We start from the raw sequence: 23,834 nt of genomic DNA on the forward strand, positions 1-23,834 counted from the left end.
TTTAGAAAAATCTTCAACGGGAAGATTAATGTCCACAATAACCAACGCAAATACACTAAAATTTATGAACAATAATTTATATGTACAATGTACATAATAACATTAATTTTATAAAGAAACAATGTTTTATGCAGCGTAAATGAAAGTAAAATTCAGCTGTACGTAAAATTCGATCAACTGCTTTTATATTTTTAAACGAAATATTCTACTATAATTATTCAAAGAATTTTTTTTCGTTACATTTTACAGCTAGCGTGAACGCCAAGAATGAAAGAAATTTTAATGTTTATAACTGTACATTTTTAAATAATAATTAGACTTAAAAGATAACAACTTTTGGAAAAAATTAGATACCTAAGTAGCTAGATAATAGATATCTTATAGCGTCGCAGTTTATATCTATTCTTAAAATTACTGCGTATATGTGTTACAGATAAGATACTTACAAATAATAGCTATTTGTAAAACAAAATGTAATTTACGTTACTTTTAATTGAGAAGCAATTATTTTACTTCGATAACAAATAATAAAAAAAAATTAAACGTAACCACATAAACAATACATGTCGACTTAAGATAGAAATCATTTTAATAAACCTCATATTCATTGAATTGAGCCGCAATAATTTAAATAGCGTGTGTTTCATATACTTAAATAAGTTCAACTATTTTTTTTTTGCCAAGAAAAACTAGCATGTGGGTCATCTAATGATGTAATCACTATAACCCACGTAAACACTGCCAACAATAGAAATTTATAAATAAAGAAATCTTTTTTTATCATATATATATAAAGCTACACTACCACTCACTGACTGACTGACATCGGGTTTCTCGGAAACTACGCGGAAAGTTGGGGGGATTTCGACGTGATCGTGTAGAGGTGCGCCGAGTGACCACCGGAAAAATATTGACATCTCCAACACCCTGGACAAGAGAGTGGACCCCTGGAGGTGCGCAAAAACGGTGATACCTGGAGGGGGGGTGTCTGAACAAAAAATGCTCGGAACTGGTGGCGATTACCAGGGGAGGTGGAAAAATGGGGATTTTCGCGAAAACAAGATGGCCGCCGTACTTTGCCAAAATCGCCGTTTATGAATCCTTACGTCTCAAATTTGGCACACGTGCTCTGTTCGAGCCGGCGAATCGATCGGTGCCCCGTTCGAGTGGCTCCGGGCCCCCGTTTCCAACTTCCATACAACGTAAACTCCAACGGCCCGCGGAAACGGTGCGAGTTGGGTGGGGGGTCCCGGAACTAAAAATGATCACCACCCTGGGACGCTACCAAGGAGCCATAGTGGGACGCTCGATTTTGGAATTTTTCCATTTTTGGCGCAAACATAAAAACGTAAATTTAGACGAGGTGGTGCAATGGAGAAATACACCAATGATGCATTCGTACTCGCCCAGCTCCCAGGATATCCAGAAAAATCCGAAATCTTAAACTTTCTCACAGCCCGCGGAGACGGTCAACGGCCCGCGCAAACGGTAGCAGCTACATCTGGGGTGCTCAAACTAAACTTGTAGTAGACCTCGAGCAATTACCACAGATAGTGAAAAAAATTCAAAATGGCGGAAAAAATGGCCGCCGCCATACAAATTCTAAAATGGCCATCTCTGGTCCGATCGCGCTGAAACTTGGCACAGGGGCTTTAGTCGAGCCGCACATTGGGATGGCATACTCATAATCGAGTTTCCATCGCTGGTTTCCGAGTTTCATACAACGCGAAATTCGACGGCTCTCCAAAACGGCACTAGATAGCCGGGGGGTGTAGAACTAAAAATTGATCAGGAAGATGGGGCGCTCCCAGGGCAATCGAGAAATTTCAAATTGGACGCCATTTTTTTTTTCAAAAATGGCCAATTTTTCAAAGCAAGATGGTGGCGCCGGTTACTTTACGATCGGTCTGAAAATTGACTTCTGTGCTTTAATCGGTCAGATTTACAAAACTGCATACTCAGAATTTCTCTCCGACCCCCGGTTTCCATTTTCCATACATCACGAAATTCAACGGCTCTCTGAACCGGTGGCACTTAGGTCGGAGTTGCCGACGTAAAAAATGTTCAAAAACTTGGTCCGCTTCCAGGCACATAAAAATTTTTGCTAAAAAGCGAAATTTTTTTTTTCGAAAATTTTGTATGGAAATTTCCATAGTAGGAAGGGTAATTGAATAGCATCGGCAAAAGACGGCACTGCGGGCTGCTTGCTGCCCGCGCACCGCGCAACTTCGAGGGTTGACAGCCTCCCGGAGTAATAAATATTTATTAACTTTTGAACTACCGCACGAGCCAAGCGAGCGAAGCGAGCGAATCACGGCAGCGGCTGGCGTAAATATTTAAATAGGTAGCGAGGAGCGAAGCGACGAGCGTGTTAGGTTAACTTTTGAACTACTGCACTAGCCAAGCGAGCGAAGCGAGCAAGTCACGTCAGCGGCCGGCGTAAAAATTCAAAGAAGTAGCGAGGAGCGAAGCGACGAGCGAGTTAGGTTAACTTTTGAACTACTGCACTAGCCAAGCGAGCGAAGCGAGCAAGTCACGTCAGCAGCCGGCGTAAATATTGAAAGAAAGAGCGAGGAGCGAAGCGACGAGCGAGTTAGGTTAACTTTTGAACTACTGCACTAGCCAAGCGAGCGAAGCGAGCAAGTCACGTCAGCGGCCGGCGTAAATATTCAAAGAAGTAGCGAGGAGCGAAGCGACGAGCGAGTTAGGTTAACTTTTGAACTACCGCACTAGCTAAGCGAGCGAAGCGAGCAAGTCACGTCAACGGCCGGCGTAAATATTCAAAGAAGTAGCGAGGAGCGAAGCGACGAGCGTGTTAGGTTAACTTTTGAACTACCTATCGCACGAGCCAAGCGAGTGAAGCGAGCGAGTCACGGCAGCGGCCGGCCTAAATATTCAAATAGGTAGCGAGGAGCGAAGCGACGAGCGTGTTAGGTTAACTCTTGAACAGTTTATTATGAAAAGTCACTGCCCGCTACGATAAGACGTTTCAAAAATTTAATAACATTTGAATGAGTAATTTATAAGCAGTTTCGACTGACTGTAGAATCGCTGTTAGCAGATGTTACAAATGGAAAGGAAATTCGAATGCATTTTCAAATGACTGAAGATTTCTGCCCTGGGATGAGCCGCGAGCTGCTTGCAGCTCGCGCACCACGCAACCTCGTAGGTGGACAGCCCCTCGGAATAGAAAATATTTGAATGGGGAATTTATAAGCATTACCGACTGACCGTAGAATCGCTGTTAGGAGATGTAACAAATGGATAGGAAATTCGAATGCATTTTCAAATGACTGAAGATTTCTGCCCTGGGATGCTTCGCGGGCTGCTTGCAGCCCGCGCACTACGCTCCCTTGAAGGTGGACAGCCTCCCGGAGTGGAAAATACTTGAATGGGGAATTTATAAGCATTAACGACTGACTGTAGAATCGCTGTTAGCAGATGTAACAAATGGACAGAAAATTCGAATATATTTTCAAATGACTGCCCTATTGCTTCAACCCAGGGGCAAAAGGGGCTCGCGGGCTGCTTGCAGCCCGCGCACAACGCACCCTCGAAGGTCGACAGCATTCCAGAATAGAAAATATTTGAATTGGGAATTTATAAGCACTTCCGATTGACTGTGGAATCGCTGTTAGCAGGAAATTACAAATGGACTGGGAATTCCAACACATTTTCTAATGACTGCCCTATTGCTTCAACCCTGGGGCAAAAGGAGCTCGCGGGCTGCTTGCAGCCCGCGCACAACGCACCAGCTAGTCTATATATATAAAACTCAAAGGTGATTGATATAGTGATCTATCAACGCACAGCCCAAACCACTGGACGTATCGGGCTGAAATTTGGCATGCAGGTAGATGTCATAACGTAGGCGTCCCCTAAGAAAGGATTTCCCGAAATTCTTGCGGGAACGGGGAAAAACGGGGATGCACGTACAAAGTCGTGGGCGGAAGCTCGTTTAATGATAAATATGATAATATAACTGAAAAATTATATATCATTATTCATCAAATAAAAAGCACGAATTGATAAAGAAAGTGGAAAGGTACTTTTCTTTTAAAAATAATATATAAAAGAACGAAGGAATAAAAATCATAAGTTCTTTAGAGATTGCAAAATACAGTGGTCTTCAGCTATAAGAACCTAATAATTTTATTCTCCGAAACTAGCTTTTATAGGAAACAGGTAAGATGCAGCCTACATTTTACTCAGTTCTGATCATAACTAAAGGTAAAATTGACGGTGATCTGGATGCAACACATGAGCCTGTACCTATCTTTTTGAGGAATGTTCATCATCACCATCAGCCCTTATACGTTCCCACTGCTGGGACACGGAGCTCCTATGAGGGGGCAGGCCATAAACCACCACTCTGCACAAGTGAGCGTCGGCAGATGTCACATGTCATCGAACTTTTGATTCTTCGACATGTCGTTTTCTTACTTCGAGCAGTAGTGATCTTACAACATGCACAGGTAAATTGAAAAATCAATTTATTTCCTGCACGCTCGCCTGGTCTCGAATCCTGGACTTATCGATTTAAAGTCCGAGGTCTTACCACTGATCCACCACTGCTACTGAGCTACACTTTGAGGAATGTTACCATAAAATAATTATATTATAATAATATGAAACATTTGGCAAATTTTCACTTCACAAACAATGCGCATACTGACCATGTTTGTGAATGTAACATGTACGAATGTAACATTAGCTAATTTTAATGTCTGTTAAATTATTTTAGTATTCATTAGCATGCCAAGTGCATTCATGATAATATTAATGTGCATAACACATTTTTGTCAGTAGAATAATAATAGAATACGTTTCGGTTTTATGCTACATGAGTTATTAACCATTTTTGATTATTTAGGCTACGTTAAGCGTGATACTCTTCGTTGACTATCGATAATTGTAGATCTTAAGAAAAGAAGGATGTTAAAAATTTTAAGCCATAAATGCCCACATCAACATTGCTTCGGAAGACTATACATAGCTCTGTGGGTCTCATTCAATTAACAGAGATTACAGCTTGCATTGATATGTTTATTTTTAAATCCGGGTTCTACGGGAAAATATGTATTTATTAATAATATATTGAATTTTACGTACTAAATATCAACAAATTAACAACAAAAGGCTAATTAGTTAACTGCGTATCATCGAATCCAAATTTTATCATTAACGTAATTTAACCAGCATACCTACATTATCTGTGAAAGCTACCCGTTTTAAATCAAATTAGAGGGAATCCAATTATTTGTCATAAATATTAACATTTAATGGTTAAAAACAAGACAAATATTAAAGCAAATTAACCAAAAAAAGACAGTGCCATCTTATTTGTAAAGAAGTATTTTTTTCAACATGGTAATGAAATTAATATAATATTTAAAAAATTTTTAAAAACATTTTTCCTTATCAAAAAGTTTTCAAAGGAGTTTTAGCTTCCAAGCCAGTTTCACAACCACATAACCCAACTATGGGGGTTTTCAGCCTAAATCAGTAGAAAGCTGATGATGCTGTTGAATCTCTGACAAACATATGTCTACCCAGTTAGGCAATCAAAAGCTTAAGCGCATCTCGCAAACAGTTGTCACTACCAACATTCTACAGCGCATCTCCAAAATACAAACAGCTACCAACATTCAGCAAATTGAAAATGGAATGCGATAGTTGAATTTGTAATGCTATAGATATGCCAGTCACAGTCTACCGGGAACAATACAAAGAATAATAGTACCTTGTACGTGGAGAGGTTATGCACGCTGCACGCTAAGATCGCCTCGCGACCCAGCGGTGCAGTCACGTTTTCTATCGGTCCGCTGAAACCAGGCTCGTCTGCAACAAATGTTAAAATATAGACAATTTAAAGAGTACTTTAAAGTTCTGCTTAGAAGCATTGTCGTTGTTCAAAGGTAAGCAGAAGCTAAAGAGTTTTTATTCAAGATTATGAATAATAATCGTAGTCTTGTTGTAATCACTACATACTATAAAACAAAGTCACTTTCTCTGTCCCTATGTCCCTTTGTATGCTTAAATCTTTCAAACTACGCAACGGATGTTGATGCGGTTTTTTTTTATAAATAGAGTGATTCAAGAGGAAGGTTTTAGTATATTATTTATTAGGTTTAAGTCAAAGCAGACGAAGCTAGTTGATTATAAATAACTAGCTGTGCTCCGCAGTTATACCCGCAGTGCTAGGCTCCTGTTGGCCTTAGCATGATGATATAAAGCCTATACCCTGCCTCGATAAATGAGCTATCTAACACCGAAATAATTTTTAAAATCGGACCAGTAGATTCCGAGATAAGCGCGTTCAAACAAACTCTTCAGCTTTATAATATTAAGTATAGATTCAAAGACTTGTTATAAACAATATTTGTTATTTCTCTAATGTAAAAATACTGTTGGGATTTAGTTGGGTTTATAAAATAAACATTATTTCTTATTCATAAAATAAAATGGAGAGATTTAAATAACCTTATATTAGAAAACATCAATAAGCCATAAATTCCAAACTGTATTGATTACAAACTTTAATACAATAAACAGTGAAGTAACAACAACAATTAAACTCAACTCCATCTTTGTTGTTTTAACATAATTTTGAAAAAACAAATTCTGATTATGTTTAGGTTAAATAATAAATATACAATGTAAGCTAATATTATCGTTATAACATATTTAATATTCATTTGTTTTGAATATAAAATACACAACTTATTATTATATGAAAACTAACTATATGAAAACTTTTAAGCTTTGTATCCTATTTAGTTCAAATAGGTTAGTCCAGAATTATCAATTGATTTTTAAGCTATTGCATAGCTTCTATCGCGGGCCTTGAGCGCGGGGACCGAATCGAGAAATTCCGTAACAAAAAACCCTCACGCTCCCCACTCCGACGGGCACGGAGGTGTGGCTTGAAGGCATGCTATGCAATAGCTTTACCGCGGCAGTCCCCGAGTGCCACACGTATTTTTTTTATTTATTGAAATAATTAGCCGAATCTAAACCTACAATACAAATTACATTTTTCAAATTTTCGGCTCAAAATTTCAAATTCCTTTCTTAAATATAAGCGTATTCTTAAACTGGCTAAAAATTGTATCCTAGGTTCGTATAAAAGTGGTATAAAACAAATTTACAAAATATGTCAAAATATGTCAACATACTATTTTTCCAAAGTAGTGATATATCAAACCGTGTATGTAAGTTTCAGATCATAATATACTACAAAATTAAGTTTCCTAACTACAATACTACTTACTATTGTAAAGGGTTAGGAAACCACTGAACTTTAAGTGCTCTAAAAAAGTATTGAAATACATCCAGTTCGATAAATTTGTCTTTTATTCTGTGTATGCCTAAAATATCCACATAATAAATATCTACTTAAAGCCAGTTTGCAAACTTAACTTTTGCCCTTTCTATGACTAATAAATATTCGCAATTTAATATTTAATATTAAATAAGGATTCAGTTTCCCTTCCCTCGGCATAAATAAATAGATATAATGAAAGGTTATTGAAAGGTCATGGAAATTAATAAATAAGAACTAACATGACAAATATAGGTAAACTATAACTGGCCACAACGAGCGAACAACCGGGTTTAGTGGCGTGCCATGACTGAGGCCTATGTCCAGCAGTGGACAAATATAGGCTGATAATGGTGATGATGATGAAAAATATTTCTGTTTATTTTCAAATAACAAACCTATGTAAATAATCTTAATTGTATTTCAACAAATACAATTATTTATAATAACGAAATAGAAATCGCAGCCATAAAATTACAAATAACTTCCGATAAATTTCTGCTGTCAAAAATACATTCGCTTCCAAGAAGTCGTATCAAATAACTAAATGTAATTAAATTAATTTTTATTAAAATTCATTTGTTTTGTGTACATTGATTTTTTAGTTATTTTTATTTGCTATTGATTTGTTGATTTATGAAACAACTGTACTTTAAAATGATAACAAGTTAACATATTATTATATAATTACCTATACTAAATAACCCGGTAAACTTTGTTTCACATACAAGTTATATCTATGAGAAATATTTTCCGTTACTACTTATTAGATATCATGGCTCTATGTATCCTCCACTTTACTTCCACAATTACTTCAAGATTAGTTCAGCCCATCTCGAGTTTTGGCGATACAAACAAACAGCATTTTTTATACGTACAGATTCAAACAATTTCTATAAATCGATATAGCATCTGTGGCTATATCTGTCAAATGCAGGTTTGAGTAAAGAGATACGAATATACCTCGATATTTTTTACTTTCGACTCTCTTCCGACAATTCGCAATAAAAGGTAGCATGTGTCCTTTCTCGGGTATCAAAATATCTCCATACCAAATTTCATGCAAATTGGTTCATTAGTTTAGGCGTGATTGAGTAACAGACAGACAGACAGACAGAGTTACTTTCGCATTTATAATATTAATATGGATAGACGGTGATCTAGATGGTGACATGCCAGCTTGAGGGAAACCTGTTCGAAAAGATGGTAAAACTAAAATATTATAATATATTTTAAATGCAATTTTTCATAACATCATTATTGTTTGTTTAATTATATTTAATGCTTTCATTCGAAATTTCTATAATAAACTACGGAAAGAAATGAAAATATTATACTTATAGGTACTTACTATATACTTATTGCTGAGTCTTTGTATTTAAATAAGAAATTACATAACATTATTATTTAAGCTCTTGTAATTCTCTCTCTCTTCGCTCTTCCAACTTGTTATTGCTCAGCACCCCTTTCCATCATTCTAAATTTTTTAACAATTCTTTCACTGTCCGGGCTATTCAACTATGGAATGCTTTACCAGAAAGTATTAGACGTGCTCAAACGCTCAGCTCTTTTAAAGTGTTGCTTAAAGACCACTTCTTTTCCTTGCTATAGATTTGTATTGCTTGCTGACGTCACCAACTATTGTTTTTTATATATTTATTTTTCTGCGTTTGTACTATGGTCAATTAAGGAAAGCTGGCATGTTCACAGTACTCACACTTATGCAATTTCACTTACAGTATGTTCAAAAATAAATGCGACTCTAGTTTCATTTTAGACTTGAATTGTAAAATGGGTGCGTTGTAGATAAATATATTATGCAAATATAATTATGAAAGCTCTCATAATTTACCTGTAAAATTATACTTTAAAAGTAAATCAATTGATGAAGTTAATTATTTATTCTAATAATAATCAATTGGATAAAAGTATTAATAATCATTCAATTATCAAATAATAATTAAATTTCAGGTCATAAAAACAATACAAATAACACGTGCGCTCACTCCCAACACACGGATGGTTGTTTTGATAATGATTTAAATAACGGACGTCTTCTGCAGTTGCGGAGCAGTCTTGTCCTGACTTTAGTCGAGTAAAGATATCTAAGAAATATTATATTTGTAGTAAGTACGTAATACCTACCAATACGCGCTAACAAATATGTGTTACATGTTTATTGTATAATTTTCACACTATTGGTTTTAAACTCAAACTCAAACATTTATACAATTAGACTTCTTCTAGAAGCACTTTTGAATCGTCTTAGCAGTTTAACAGTTTTAACATTTACCACCAATTCAGAGAGCAGTATCTATAGAGAAGAAGAAGAATCTATTTAATCATACCTAATCGTAATCTTCTACTTCACTGAAACTTTCATCGCTCGAAGAACTCGCCGTCAGTAAATGAGTCAGTGTAATTATCTACTTTTGGTTCTAATTGAATATATTTTTCCTCATGTTCTCGCGTCTTTCTCCAAACGTCACTAAACATATCCAGACTAATATGGCATTTGCTTCCTTTCTAAATAATTATTTAGAATTATTAGAATTATTTTTAGAACTTTAGTTCACATTTTGTGATGCTACTTTCCCTTTAATTATGCCCCATAGTAACTCTATTGGGTTGAGTTCTGGATGGTATGGTGGAAGGCGCAATACACTATGTCCATGATCTTTGAGGATTGCATCAAGTAAAAATTGTGTATAGTTTGGCTTATTTTTTTAATAATGTGATAACTCTGATTATTAATTAGTAATTTGATTTTTGAAAAAAAAAATGCCGATTTTAGTCAAAATTTATATTTTTCTAACAAGATCCTTATCATCCAAATTTCCACCTTGGTGAGAAAAATTGACATTTCTAATGAAAATGAACAAAAAATTAAATTATTTTATTAAATACTGTAAAATAGTCTATAATTCTTCCATTTACTGTATCACAAAATTCTTCATAGATTTTTAGATATTCGTACTACACCAATTACATCACCCTGTATTTATAAACAATTGCAAAATATGACACATACATAGGCCGGGAGATACTGACACAAAATTTCGGGTCATTTGTAACAGAATGGCGGTTCTACAGAGGTCTTATTACGCAATGGTTGGATGTAGATACATTCTTTGATGCTCTCATTGACTCCATGGGCACATTCATTTGGAGTGACAATATTGTACTTTTGGGTGATTTTAACGTGAACGTATTGAACAAAAATCATACCAATACAAAAAAGTTATCCGAGTTTTTACAATCAGCGGGATTGAACCAAATGGTGTCACAACCTACTCATTTTACAAATAACAGTGAGACACTAATCGATTTAATTTGTACCAATGCAGGCGTATCTAGTGTAGTAGTAGATCATATTGCCTCTCTTAGTAATCACTCGGTTATATCCTGCTATTTGAATATTTTAAAGGAACGGACAAAGCCAAGGTGGATTTCGCGTAGATGTATGCGGGATTTAAATCATAATCAGTTTAATAAATCACTAATCGCAGTTGATTGGAACTACTTATTATCAATAACAAATGTCAACGACATCGTTACCTTATTCACAAGTAGTATGGTAAAAATCTTTGATTTACACGCGCCTAGGAAAAATATATACATCAAATTAAAACAGCCACCTTGGTTGACGTATAATATTAAACAAATGATGAAAAGACGAGACGAAGCTCAAGCCAGGGCTAAAATTTGTAAAACAGATAGTGCCAAGAACTACTATATCGATTTAAAAAAATATGTTGCATCTGCACTTCATCGTGAAAAAACAGCTTACTTTGAAACATACATAAATTCTAACATACAAAATCCACGCGCCTTATGGACCCATTTAAAAGATAATGTACAGGTTAAACTAAAAGATGACTTTATACTTCCAGTACATATCAGTGACGCCAATACTATAAATACTCATTTCCTAAATGTCCCTACCAATAACGCCGTACCAACATCTTATTTAGCTCATTTCAACGAACATCGCTTTATAAGCAACGCCTCTTTCGAACTCAAGCCTGTGAGCGAAGAAACTGTACTAAAGGCATTAAAGAGTCTCAAGTCTCAAGCTGTAGGTACTGATGACTTATCTCTAGATATGATTAACCTCACAATATCACAGACACTACCTATCTTGACGCACATTATTAATGTATCTATAAAAAATAGTACATTTCCGGCGATGTGGCAGAGTGCATTGGTGCGACCACTCCCAAAGAAAAATAATCCTACATCTGTTAAAGACTTACGGCCTATCAGCATCTTGCCATGTTGCTCCAAAATTCTTGAAAAGATTGTACACAACCAACTTATGGAATATCTTGAATCCAATAACATACTGCCCGATCTTCAATCTGGTTTCAGAAAGCGAAGAGGTACTGTAACGGCATTGACGGATGTGCTGGATAATATTTTATGCGAACAGGATTGTGGTAAGGGAACGCTTTTGGTCCTTTTAGACTTTTCACGTGCTTTTGACACCATAGATACTAACCTACTTTTGTCAAAATTGGTCTATTATGGCTTTAGCCCAGAATCTGTTGCTTGGTTTAAGAGTTATCTTGGTGAACGTAGGCAGACTGTGGTGGTCTCTAATAGTGACGGTACTACTTCTCTTTCTCACTGTAGCCCAGTGAAAAGAGGAGTACCTCAGGGTTCTATTTTGGGACCTGTATTGTTTGTCTTGTACACTGCTGATATAATATCGAAAATTAAGTACAGCCAATACCACATTTACGCTGATGATGTCCAGTTATATACCTCCTTTAAACCTGACAAAACTCACGACTTCATTCAAAAATTGAACGACGATCTCGACAGTATTTCAAAATGGTCAGCGAATAATGCATTAGTACTTAATGCAGAAAAAACAAAATTTATGATACTGGGTACTCCTCAAGTTATTAAAAAGGTTGAGCAACAAACGTCGCTGTTGCATATAAACGGAGTCCCGTTAGAACGTGTGCGTGAAGCTCGGAATCTAGGTGTCATTTTCGATGAAGCACTAAGGTTCGAAAAATTCATAAATACAACAATCGCAAACTGCTTCTACCGATTAAAACTATTATACCGAATAAGAAGCTATCTTAATCCTCGTCTGCGTCTGAGACTGTGTGAGTCTTTGGTTCTGTCAAAGCTTAACTATGCGGATGTAATGTACGGTCCTCGTCTCCTGTCTCGTACAAAAAGAGCCATACAACGAGTGCAAAACGCCTGCGCTAGGTTCTGTTGGGATATTCCTGCTCGAACACACATTTCACCTTACTTGAAAAATGCAAATATCCTCAACATGGACCACCGTAGGCGTTTACATCTTGCATCTCTTCTCTTCGATGTGATTAGTAGCAAAGCCCCAGCGTATCTTTATAGTAAGCTGACATGGATGGGAGGTGCGAAGGGCATGGCTACTAGGGCGACCCTCGTCAGGCTGGCAGTACCGAAACACCATACATCCATTTTTAAAGGTAGTTTTAAATATAATGCGACTAAGTGCTGGAATAATTTACCACCTCCATTGCGAAACTCGAGGACCTTATCAAGTTTTAAACATGGTCTCAAAAAACAGCTACTTACCGAGTTTCGTAACCAGCCTTAGTCGCATTGTTATTACAGTCGTACCGTGATTGTTGTATTTATTGTTTATTCCTTGTCTATTCTATATGGTAATTCATAATATATGTATAATTGTGTTATTATAATATTACATTTAAATAATTATTATTATTAATTCCTATGTACTCTATTAATTAGTAGATATATTTATATATTATACAATATATTTAAGTACACAAAAATTATGGTATTCTGTATTCTATTTAAGTATAATTGTTTCACATCTTTTGACTGGCACTCCAACAAGGGACTACTGAAAATCAGCGCTTCACAACATAACGTGTAGCACATGCTGAGTAGCTACCCTTTTTGGCACCACACTGATCAGCCGTAAGTACCTACCTTTTTATTGTTTTTTCTTTTTGATTTTTCGTTTATTTTTGTTATTTTTTTTTTCTGTTTGTATTATGTGGTGCTAAATAAACATTCTTATTCTTATTCTTATTCTTATTCAATGACTAAAAGAAAAATGATGGTCAGAACGCTGGTACCGGCGGACTAGTCGCGTGGGCGTTAGTCGAACTCGTCGTATAAATAGCGAAAGTCAAACGATTTGTAACACAAAAATTTTAGAATTTACCGATAGCCCATAAAAAAGATGTAGTCCGCCGGTACCAGCGTTCTGACCATCATTTTTCTTTTTGTCATTGCGTACTAAGACCCTTCTAGACCGCCATCCTGTTACAAATGACCCGAATTTTTGTGTCAGTCTCTCCCGGCCTAACATGTGCAATGTGTAAATGTGTTGACGTTCCAGCTCTTCTTAATATATCAATATAGTATGTGTATGTATATGTATTCTATTTATATAATAATATGTATGTATATGTTTATTACAATGCATATGTATGTATATATGTATTTTATTTATTTATTATTATTATATTATTATTATTTTTCTTCTTTTTGCACTATCCCATTAACTTCCTACATTTCCTTTCCATCAGGTTGCCTGGTAGAGATTGCTGCTTAGCAATAAGGCCGCCTCTTGTACAAACTATGCCTTTCTTATGTATTAATGTTATTTTTGTCATATTTCAGTTTGTGCAATAAAGAGTTATAAATAAATAAATAAATAAATAAATAAATAAACATTACCATATCGATGACGCGGAGCCAATAATATACCAAGAACTAATAAACGCGGTTAAAGAAGTTTTTGTTTCAAAAAATCTTTGCCGTAGGAAAATAACAAAGGAAATTGTTGGAGTAAGCTAAGTAAAGCTGAATAGTTTGTTTGTTTGAACGCACTAATCTCAAGAACTACTGGTCCGAATTGAAAAATTATTTCGGTGTTGGATAGCTCATTTATCGAGGAAGGCTATATGTATATTATTACGCTAAGACCAACTGAAGCGGAGCCACGTGGGTGAAACCGCGCAGCGCAGCTAGTGTATAAGACATAAACCAAATCTTCGCAAAAAGGGTGTATTCCCTACTTTATAAACGTAATTGTCATTATAATATGTTCGTATAAAATAACGAAGCTTTCCACTTGTACCACGGCTCCATAAACTCTCAAAAATATTAAATGCAAAATAAACTAGGTATCATTACGCTTTTGTCGAACCGCACTCGTGGTCATACAACTGCCTGTGGTTCGCGCTGCATTTCAATTACGAAATCATGAAGTACATTGAATGTATAGTTTATATTAATATTTAATTAATTAGAACATTTTACTTTATTTATTTTTATTTTTTGTTAATATATATGGCTTGTCTTTTATTTGTATTTTTTCAGTTACATCAATTTTAGGTAGAAAGATAAATACTTGAATGAATTGGTATTGTATATTTATGTTAGTGTGATACTAATTTCACTGGATAATCTAGTACCAGATAGAATTACATTCGTGAAATAATACATAATGTGATTATTCCGGCCCGGGTCGAACAATCTCAATAAATATCAAAGATGTATGAATAATCAAATAATAGGCAGTTGTTCTTTTATTTAAAACTAGCTTCCGCCCGCGACTCCGTCCGCGCGGATGTCGGTCTTCGCGTGGATGGTTTATTTCTCCATTTTGAGTAACTCTGACAATGACATCTTATAAATTCTATTGGACCCAAATACGGCTAGGCCTATAATAATACGCAACGTGTGTTCGCGGTTCTACAGAACAACGTGTATGGATAAAACTGAAAAATTAAGATTAATTTTTTCTACGTATTTTTCCAGGATAAAAAGTATCCTATTTTACGCCCAGGATAATAAGGTATAATTATACCAAGATTCATCGAAATCGAACCGTTAGTTTTCACGTGATGCCTTCACATACAGACAGACAGACAGACAGACAGACAGACAGACAGACAGACAGACAGACAGACAGACAGACAGACAGACAGACAGACAGACAGACAGACAGACAGACAGACAGACAGACAGACAGACAGACAGACAGACAGACAGACAGACAGACAGACAGACAGACAGACAGACAGACAGACAGACAGACAGACAGACAGACAGACAGACAGACAGACAGACAGACAGACAGACAGACAGACAGACAGACAGACAGACAGACAGACAGACAGACAGACAGACAGACAGACAGACAGACAGACAGACAGACAGACAGACAGACAGACAGACAGACAGACAGACAGACAAAAATTTTTTTAATCACATATTTGGGTTTGGTATCGATCCAGTAACACCCCCTGGTATTTATTTTTTCAATATTTTCAATGTACAGAATTGACCCTTCTACAGATTTATTATATGTATAGATTTATATTCATAATATTAAATACTTAACACAAACAAATAGCGTTAATGTTTACAATATTTTGCATTTCTATACAAGTAATAACTTTTCGTTTGTTTATTTCTAAACACTTACGATAGTGAAAACGATTGAAACGGTAACCGATATCATTTATATTCATGAATTATAAAACTCATGTAGATTTTTCATAATTTTCCTTCTTACATATTTATGATTAAATTCGAATATGCAATATTAATAAATAATTATTTCCTGTATGGGCCTGAAAGAAATATTTCAACTATTTAATACTATTGCTATAGAATGTTTCTTGCTCGATCATTCACTGAGCTCATGTTATTGCATCTTTTATCCAAGAACATATTTCTTGTGGTATTAAAGCCTATAATAATATATTCTTTATCGAAATAACGCTATATCAACTTTATTATATAGTTTTAATAAATAACAGAAATAAGGCCACCTTCTGTGCTTTTAATTAATGTAATATGTACCTTTATGTACTTGTTATCTTGCACAGTAAAGTGTTAAATAAATATAAATAAATAAAACATAGGTAGCGTACCAACAACTTCACGCATAATCGTACGTTTATAAATATGGCTTAATACAAAATTGCCTATTACGCCGCAATGAAAACACAATTCACATCTTCGCAAGTTAATCCAACACCGAAACACCCTGTATCGTAAAACGGTAAACATTTACGTATCCAATATTTTCCTGAAGCGAGAATCGGAATATTGAAATGTAGGTTAATACGAACTAAACGTAATCGTGCGTTAAATCGTCATTTCGGTATTTGTTAAGATTTTCAAACTGTTTCAATGTTTGTTTAGAAGCTGTTGTGGTTTGCTGGAAGTTTACTAGACATTTAGATGGCCTAGGCTTTTAGGGATCTGATATTTATTTGTATTCTCGTATTTCTTGTTTTTTTTTTATTTACTGACTTCAAAAAAAGGAGGAGATTATCAATTCGGCCGGTGTATTTTTGATAGCATTCCAATGCTTTATAAATATCTTGTATTTCTTTCCATGTTTTCTTTTATCGAAACCTATAAGTCGAAGATGAATCTTAAAATCAATTTAAAATATAAGCAATTATTGTATTTTGTGGGCATGAAAATAACAATAAATTAACACAACACAACAAATACAAAGTGAATTTCGTATTTAAATATGTATCACATAGCACTTTATCATCTTACTCGTATATAACCAGAAGTAATACTAGGATTTGTTAAATTAGATTTTGCATACATATTACAAATTAACGCAGCTCCATAACGCCGTGTCATAATACAAACAAATCGCACTTCATAATTGTCCATTATTTAACAAAATAGGACTTGAAAATCGAAATTAAATTACAGTTTTGACCAAATATTATCGATCCATTTATTTTAGTTGAAGTACGTTAATGAAGACAGGCCGTTAGGTTCTAACCGTGGTTTATGCCGTTGAAAGTTCCGGTGTTGTTGCTGACAAATTGCGAGCCACCGTCGTGAAGCCTGACATCACTTAATTGACTACCTTTTTAGCGAAATAACATAAATATAGGTGCGATGTTCGTGCTTTTAATTATATAAGACTATCCTTATAATCTTTATGATATTGAACGGTGAAAGAAAACATCGTGATATGTCGAAGAATCAATAGTTCGACGACGTGTGACATCTGCCAAACCGCACTTGGTCTGCGTGGTGGATCACGGCTTGATACCTTATGGGAGGCTTGTATCCCAGCAGTAGGAGCATTATGAACTAATTATAATGATCATATATAGATCTATCGTATAATACTGAGCATGTTAACGTTAAGATGTCTTTGCTGCGCCCGGTCTCATTCTGCTCGTATTGGTTATCCATCTCAAAGGACTATTGGAGTAACGGCCATCCGTCCCAGTGGACTGTAACTGAATAAACTTCTGTTCATGTGCATATTTGTTTACATTTCACTGTAATTGTGCAGTTACAAAAGAAATTATTTGCCGGGTCAAGAAAAAAATTATACAAATATTTTTATCAAATCTCCATAATGAACACTTACTCACTAATCTTCTTAATGGCAAGTTTTCCACTAATCTTCTAAATGGCAAGTTTCCCTAACAGTTATTATCATACAAAGTCACGCTAAAATTAGAAACCTAAAATGTGTGAAATTCATAACTTGCTTGTTTCTCTCTGCGGGACACCTTGACTGACTGAATGGTATAACTGCGTCAAGGTGTGAGTGGAACAATCCGCAGTTTTAGTACAGAGTTTCCATATTTTTCTGTATGATTTTAAAAGCTTAAAAGGTTCCTGTAAGTTGAAAAATACGTGTATGAATAATAAATAAAATAGTCTGTAGGTTTTTTAACCTTAGGGCATCAATGGTTATTACTAATATGTTGTGATACATATTTTGTGTTATTTTATTTAAAGATTCACATCCAGCTCATTTTCTGCCTAGTCTAGACTTTAGAATAGTAAGGCGAGAGGAGGAAAATTGCCAAATAATTATATATATTTAAGTGTTAACCTAATCTTTGTCTATTCTATAAAAACAGTACTTATTACAGACAAACCTAGTCAACCACAACACTATTGATGGTTATTAGAGGAATATTAAACCAATTTATCACAAATATACCTATAATGGATGCCAATTATAATGGCTTATCTTAATTGGGTCAATGTTTAAAACCATGAGGCTCCGGGTAACTATTGTATCAATACCTTTGTTATTAATTAAACGAGTACCTGAGACACATTCATGTTATTTAACAAGTGGCCTTTTAAACACACATTTATGATAAAATATCCCGAAAAAGTAACTTAGCCATTCTTTAATCTTTCTAACTCTCATTTCAGATTGTTTTTCACAAAATTATACTACAATATACGGAACATTTCCTGAATATTCTAGAAATGGACTAACCACAGAAAATTATTCTGTCATTCATCATCAACATTCCATCCTGATTTAAATTACGTAAACAAACCGTCAAACCGAAACCATTTGCGTCAACTGTTTACAGATTATAACAATTATCACTACTGAATATTACCAACAACAGCTTACAGGAGTCACTAGCTGAGCTCCGCGGTTTCACCCGCGTGGCTCCGCTCCTGTTGGTCTTAGTGTGATGATGATGTGTGGCTATCCAACGCCGAAAGAATTTTTCAAATCATACTAGTAGTTCCTGAGATTAGCGCGTTCAAACAAACAAACAAACTCTCCAGCTTTACAATAATAGTATAGATATAGCTGCATATATTTTACGTTCGAAGTTCCCTCAAATAGATATTTGTGTTTATTCTACGACTTCCAGAGATACTGTTTATTTTACTTTGCATTTGCTTTCCAAACTTGAAAAGCACCAACTATTTTCAGGTATTACGTCCACTGGGAATAATATTTGAATATATTATATTTACTGATGTGAAAAATGAGCTTTATAAATAAACTTTCAAGATAAATTATTTATATAATTTTGTGACAGAAATTTACATTACCTTGTGTACGAAACAATATGACTCGCAAGAAAATGTGTTATCTATAATCTATAGCGCAGCTTCTGCGGCCAATTTAGCAAAGACAGTCAAAAGAAGCATGCGTACATTTGGCAAGAATTACCTAATCCATACCCGAAGTTAGTACCATATCCATACACTAAAATAGAATGTTAATGCTATTACTTGCTATCATAAAAATGATTAGTATTCGTTTCCTTTTCTATATACCCTCTCTTTATTCCTTTAACACAGACTCTTTTTAAAAAGTCTGCAATACATTTTCCTAGCTCATAATCTTAAAATTCTACCGACAGTGATAAATACCACATGATTTACTTAATTATTAACCCAATCTGACCGCTAGTATTCTTATAAAATTCATGACTCTAACAAGAGTTTTCTAAAGATTTGTGTTAGGTATAGGTACGAATAATAACATTTATTATTATTGCTATACTTTTACAATCTGTATCAAGTTAACAATGTTTCATTAATGTCATAAAAGCAACATGTACTTTTATGATAAAGTTCTAGACTTTTGTCACTTTGAACTCCATGTTTAAATATCGCGGGAAAACTTTTTCAATCAAATTTACGTAAATGTCTCTGTATCTAAAATAACATAAAGAGTATCACAAAAACTAATTATCAAGTTATATCTTGTACATTGATAAATATAATCCTATTAATAATAATTTTAACCCGACAGCTAATTTTAAATATTATTCACTAATCCTTCCTACTTCCTTTCTACTAATATTATAGAAGTAAATGCGAAAGTTTGTGAGGATGGATGTATGTATGTCACTCATTCATGGAAATACAACTGAAGCGATTACAATGAAATTTAGGGTAACTTGGATTAAGATTAAGATTAAGAGGTTATATCCCTTGAAATCCCTCTGGAATGGGAACTATGCGGGTTTTTATTCGGGTTTGAAAACGCGGGCAAAACGGTCGGAGAGCTAGTATACCTATACAAACGATAAATCTATATAGGAATTTTGTAATATCGACAAAAACATAACACGATGAGTAAATATTTAAGTCAAACATTCAACCCAGCAAAAATGTTCGCTTTAATTAATTTATTTAGATATCCGCTATAAAATCTAAATTTGTAAATAAATAAAACTCGTGTAGCAAACATGGAAATACCAATGTTTTTAAAACCATACCTATCCATTTATTATGAAAGCATACTATGTTTCAATAAAAAAGTTTTGCGACAGACCCTTATCAACACGACCAAGAAAAGAAAATGAATCGTAGGATGAAATACAGTATCAGCTTTTAATATATTATAATACGGAAATTTGAATGCGTATACTTTTATTTTGAAATGGATCAAGTATCTTTTACTGATTTTTTTTACGTATAGATTTAATTAAACCGCAAATATTTTCACATTTCAAATGTCTGTTTATATTTATATTCTAATTATATAAAAAACTTCTAATTATTCAATATTTCCATTCTTTTAAACAAACTTTCGCCGATATTATATTCTCCTATAAATATTCATAGTAAATTATCCATTAATGACAGAATAATTAATGAATTTAGTCGGACCAATTCGTCTTCGCAGAAACTGCTATTTTAACACTTTATATGTGCATATTTAATGTCACGTTTTTACTTCAATGCTAAGTATAATCTAGACGCGTTTATAATTAGGTCTAATATTTAGTTTTTACCTTGAGGCTAAATGTAAGCAGCTTAACAACTATCGATCAATTTTATATCTTAATCGTATGTTAATCCCAACGTGCGCGGTTAGGATGGTATTTAGCACTGTCAAAATAACTTTTATGTAACCCAAAATTTATACTTTATCTAACCTACACATAGAGTTTTAAGGCTTCATCTACAGTGTACACATAGAGTTTTAAGACTTCATCTATTTGAAAAAAAAATGCGACTGGAATTTTATAAGTATTTTTTTACGTACTCAGCGTATGCAAAACTATATAACCTCCTTTGAGCTTAGTATAGATACCAACAGTGGGACACCCTGTATATCATCTCGCTAAGACCAACAGGAGCTGCGGGTAAAACCGCAGGGCACAGTTAGTATAATAATAAAAATATAATAGAAATGCCAAAAATATAGTGTTAAATATCAGCTCAAACTCCAGAATGCAGTCTGAGGCGCAGTTCAAAAGTTACCAGGGAATTTCATGGAAGTATTGAAGTACTTCGCATCACAAAATTCTCAAAACTTTACGGTAAAGTATGTTTGTTGTGTGAACTTTTTATATGTTATACTGTAAGCGAACCACTAGCTTCATTATGGTTTCTCAGTGAGAAATAAACCTGGTAATTTTCATTCTTATAATTCGGAATTAAATTCTTATAAAACAAGGAATTTGCACAATCAAGTGGTAGAAAGAGAAGCCTTATAATTATCATTCATCCCTACATCACAAACATTTTATTGGAACTTGCTACTAATGGGATTTATTAAGAAAATTCCATGGAACACACGGTTCATGAGCCAGGAATAAAAATCGTAGGGAAATAAAGAATGGAATTCCAGGTACTTTCCAATACAATTGATATTATACGGTGGTAAATTATAAAAATATATCGGTTCAAATTAGTACTTTTAAAATAAGTTTTATTGCATAAATAAATGAGTTTGAATTTATATGTGGCAGTTTTTGGCTACTGCTAATGCTTATTGTGAAAAATTAAAATGTTAACATTGACATGAATTTAACAAAGCAACTAGGTAGTTTCTTGCCCTTTCTGCTCCGTAGACAATGCATTCTGAATGGTAAATGGTTCTATGTTAAGACGATTCAAAGTTCTTGTATAAGTAGTCTTATTGAATACACTTTGTGGTTTTTAAGAAATTTTGAAGTTTAAGTTTTTGAATTTTGATAACAAGTCTAATCTGTCTTGATTAATCAGCCTCTTTTAAATGGCGACGTATATCATAATTATTATTGTCTTAAAATATGATACGTGCATTATCCAACCCAGTGACTGAGTATTGAGAATGTTTATGACTTGTTAAAGTTGTTGTAACTATTAATATAGAAAGGTGAATAAGCTCGCGATACATTTTTTTACGTCTTTTTTATGTAACAAAGATAAAATAAATGTTTAATACAATTTATATTTTTCAAAAGCATAATTAAAAAAGTTTAATTTAGACTACTTTTGAAATTTGCGTAATTTCTATGCCCTTGTTAGTCCTTAGTCTTAAAAATTCCTATTACTATTTATTCTATTTAAAAGTTAATGAGTTAAATAAACTAAAAGTGGCCGACATTGCTTGTTTAAGCAAAAATAAGAAAATACTTTCAAATGTTCGCTTGCTCTTCTAGACTAGAATACATAAACCTTTAAATGTTTTGCAACTTTTTACAAAGCCAGTACCTATTACAGAAACTATTTCTTGTATATATTTTAAACTAGTTAGAGTAACATGTAAAAGAACCTTAAAACTACGCCCTTACATCTACTTCCTTAAAAAACTAACAATTAGTAGAAATTTCCAAAATTACTTTGAATCTTCATATGTAAACAAAGCTCTACTTTTTAAGTAACGGTAGAGCTTTTGCTCGCAAATGTAGAGTCAAATTCTTTGAATGATTGTTTGACGTGAGAGCATTCAAAGTTGGATGATATTATATTTAGATACGACCCATGAATGTTTTGAAGTTGGTTACACAATAAACTAACCTAGATCAATTGCAAATGGCTCTAAAGTTTATAGAACAATTTGTGATCTTTGTAATTTCAAAAGGACTCGCGTTTTGTTAACAACCCTTTTAAAAAGATACATTAACCTTAGTACTTCATTCAAATAAATAATATAGGTACATTGAATACAAAACGTAAATAGTAACAAATAAAATGAGGACTTTGAAGACACAAAATGATGTTGATATAAGAGTTGTTGATGAATGAATATCCTTAGAAGAATATATAAACATACAAGAAACTTGAAAAATACTTACGTGCAGTAGCATCCGTGGTCCTGGCGAACAGCCAATCCAAAATCATCAGCGCCAGTAATATCTTCCTTATTTTTCGAACTCGTAAATAACATAGAACGTGCATTTTTACACTTTCTCTAACCACCAGTATGTGGTAACCTAAATAACTTTACTGTTCTCTAATAACCTACAATTTGCCCCACAGAAAGCTTTAAAAATATATTTAACATCGCGCACACATTATTGTGTAGCTCGACGTCGTATCAAAACAAGATTAAGAAAGCGATACCTGCAACTACCTAGATGCGAAAACATTTTTACAAACAAAACACATTATAAACGCTCTTATGATAAAACGAACACGCAAGGAAGTGATTAAGGGAGCGGTCAACTCCTGGCCTGCGATACACGTGGTTCCGTGAAAAGTTTATCGGCTCGTTTTCACAGAGGAGTACACGACCACCTCCGACAAAGGCTCGATGCGAACTAAATAAGGGTGCACAAGCGAGGACTGCACCGGCGCGGGAAAGCACCTCCCCTTAACTAAAGCCCTCTCTTTCATTAGAGCTATTCAAACACGGCTTAACAATACCTTTTTATGAACTTGCAACCAAAAGGTGTATCTTTGATAAATATTAAATTTATTTGAACTGAAAGGCCATCTCGTTAGTGAAGAGTATATTTATCGATAACGTGTGATA

General features: G+C 34.4%; 1 protein-coding gene across 1 annotated transcript in view; it reads right to left on the reverse strand.

Annotated features, from left to right (window-relative positions):
- The window catches only part of LOC123693342 (lachesin-like), a 33,174-nt gene extending 9,587 nt beyond the window's left edge, over positions 1-23,587 (reverse strand). Inside the window, exons 1-2 of the mRNA XM_045638398.1 lie at positions 23,155-23,587; positions 5,744-5,841 (exon numbers count right to left, since the gene is read on the reverse strand). Coding sequence (XP_045494354.1) covers positions 5,744-5,841; positions 23,155-23,257 — 201 coding nt within the window. The 5' untranslated portion in view covers positions 23,258-23,587. The remainder of the gene's footprint in view (positions 1-5,743; positions 5,842-23,154) is intronic.
- Positions 23,588-23,834: the final 247 nt, after the last annotated feature.

The sequence above is a fragment of the Colias croceus genome, chromosome 7 (genome assembly GCF_905220415.1).
Source record: "Colias croceus chromosome 7, ilColCroc2.1".
In the NCBI taxonomy this organism is placed as follows: Eukaryota; Metazoa; Arthropoda; class Insecta; order Lepidoptera; family Pieridae; genus Colias; species Colias croceus.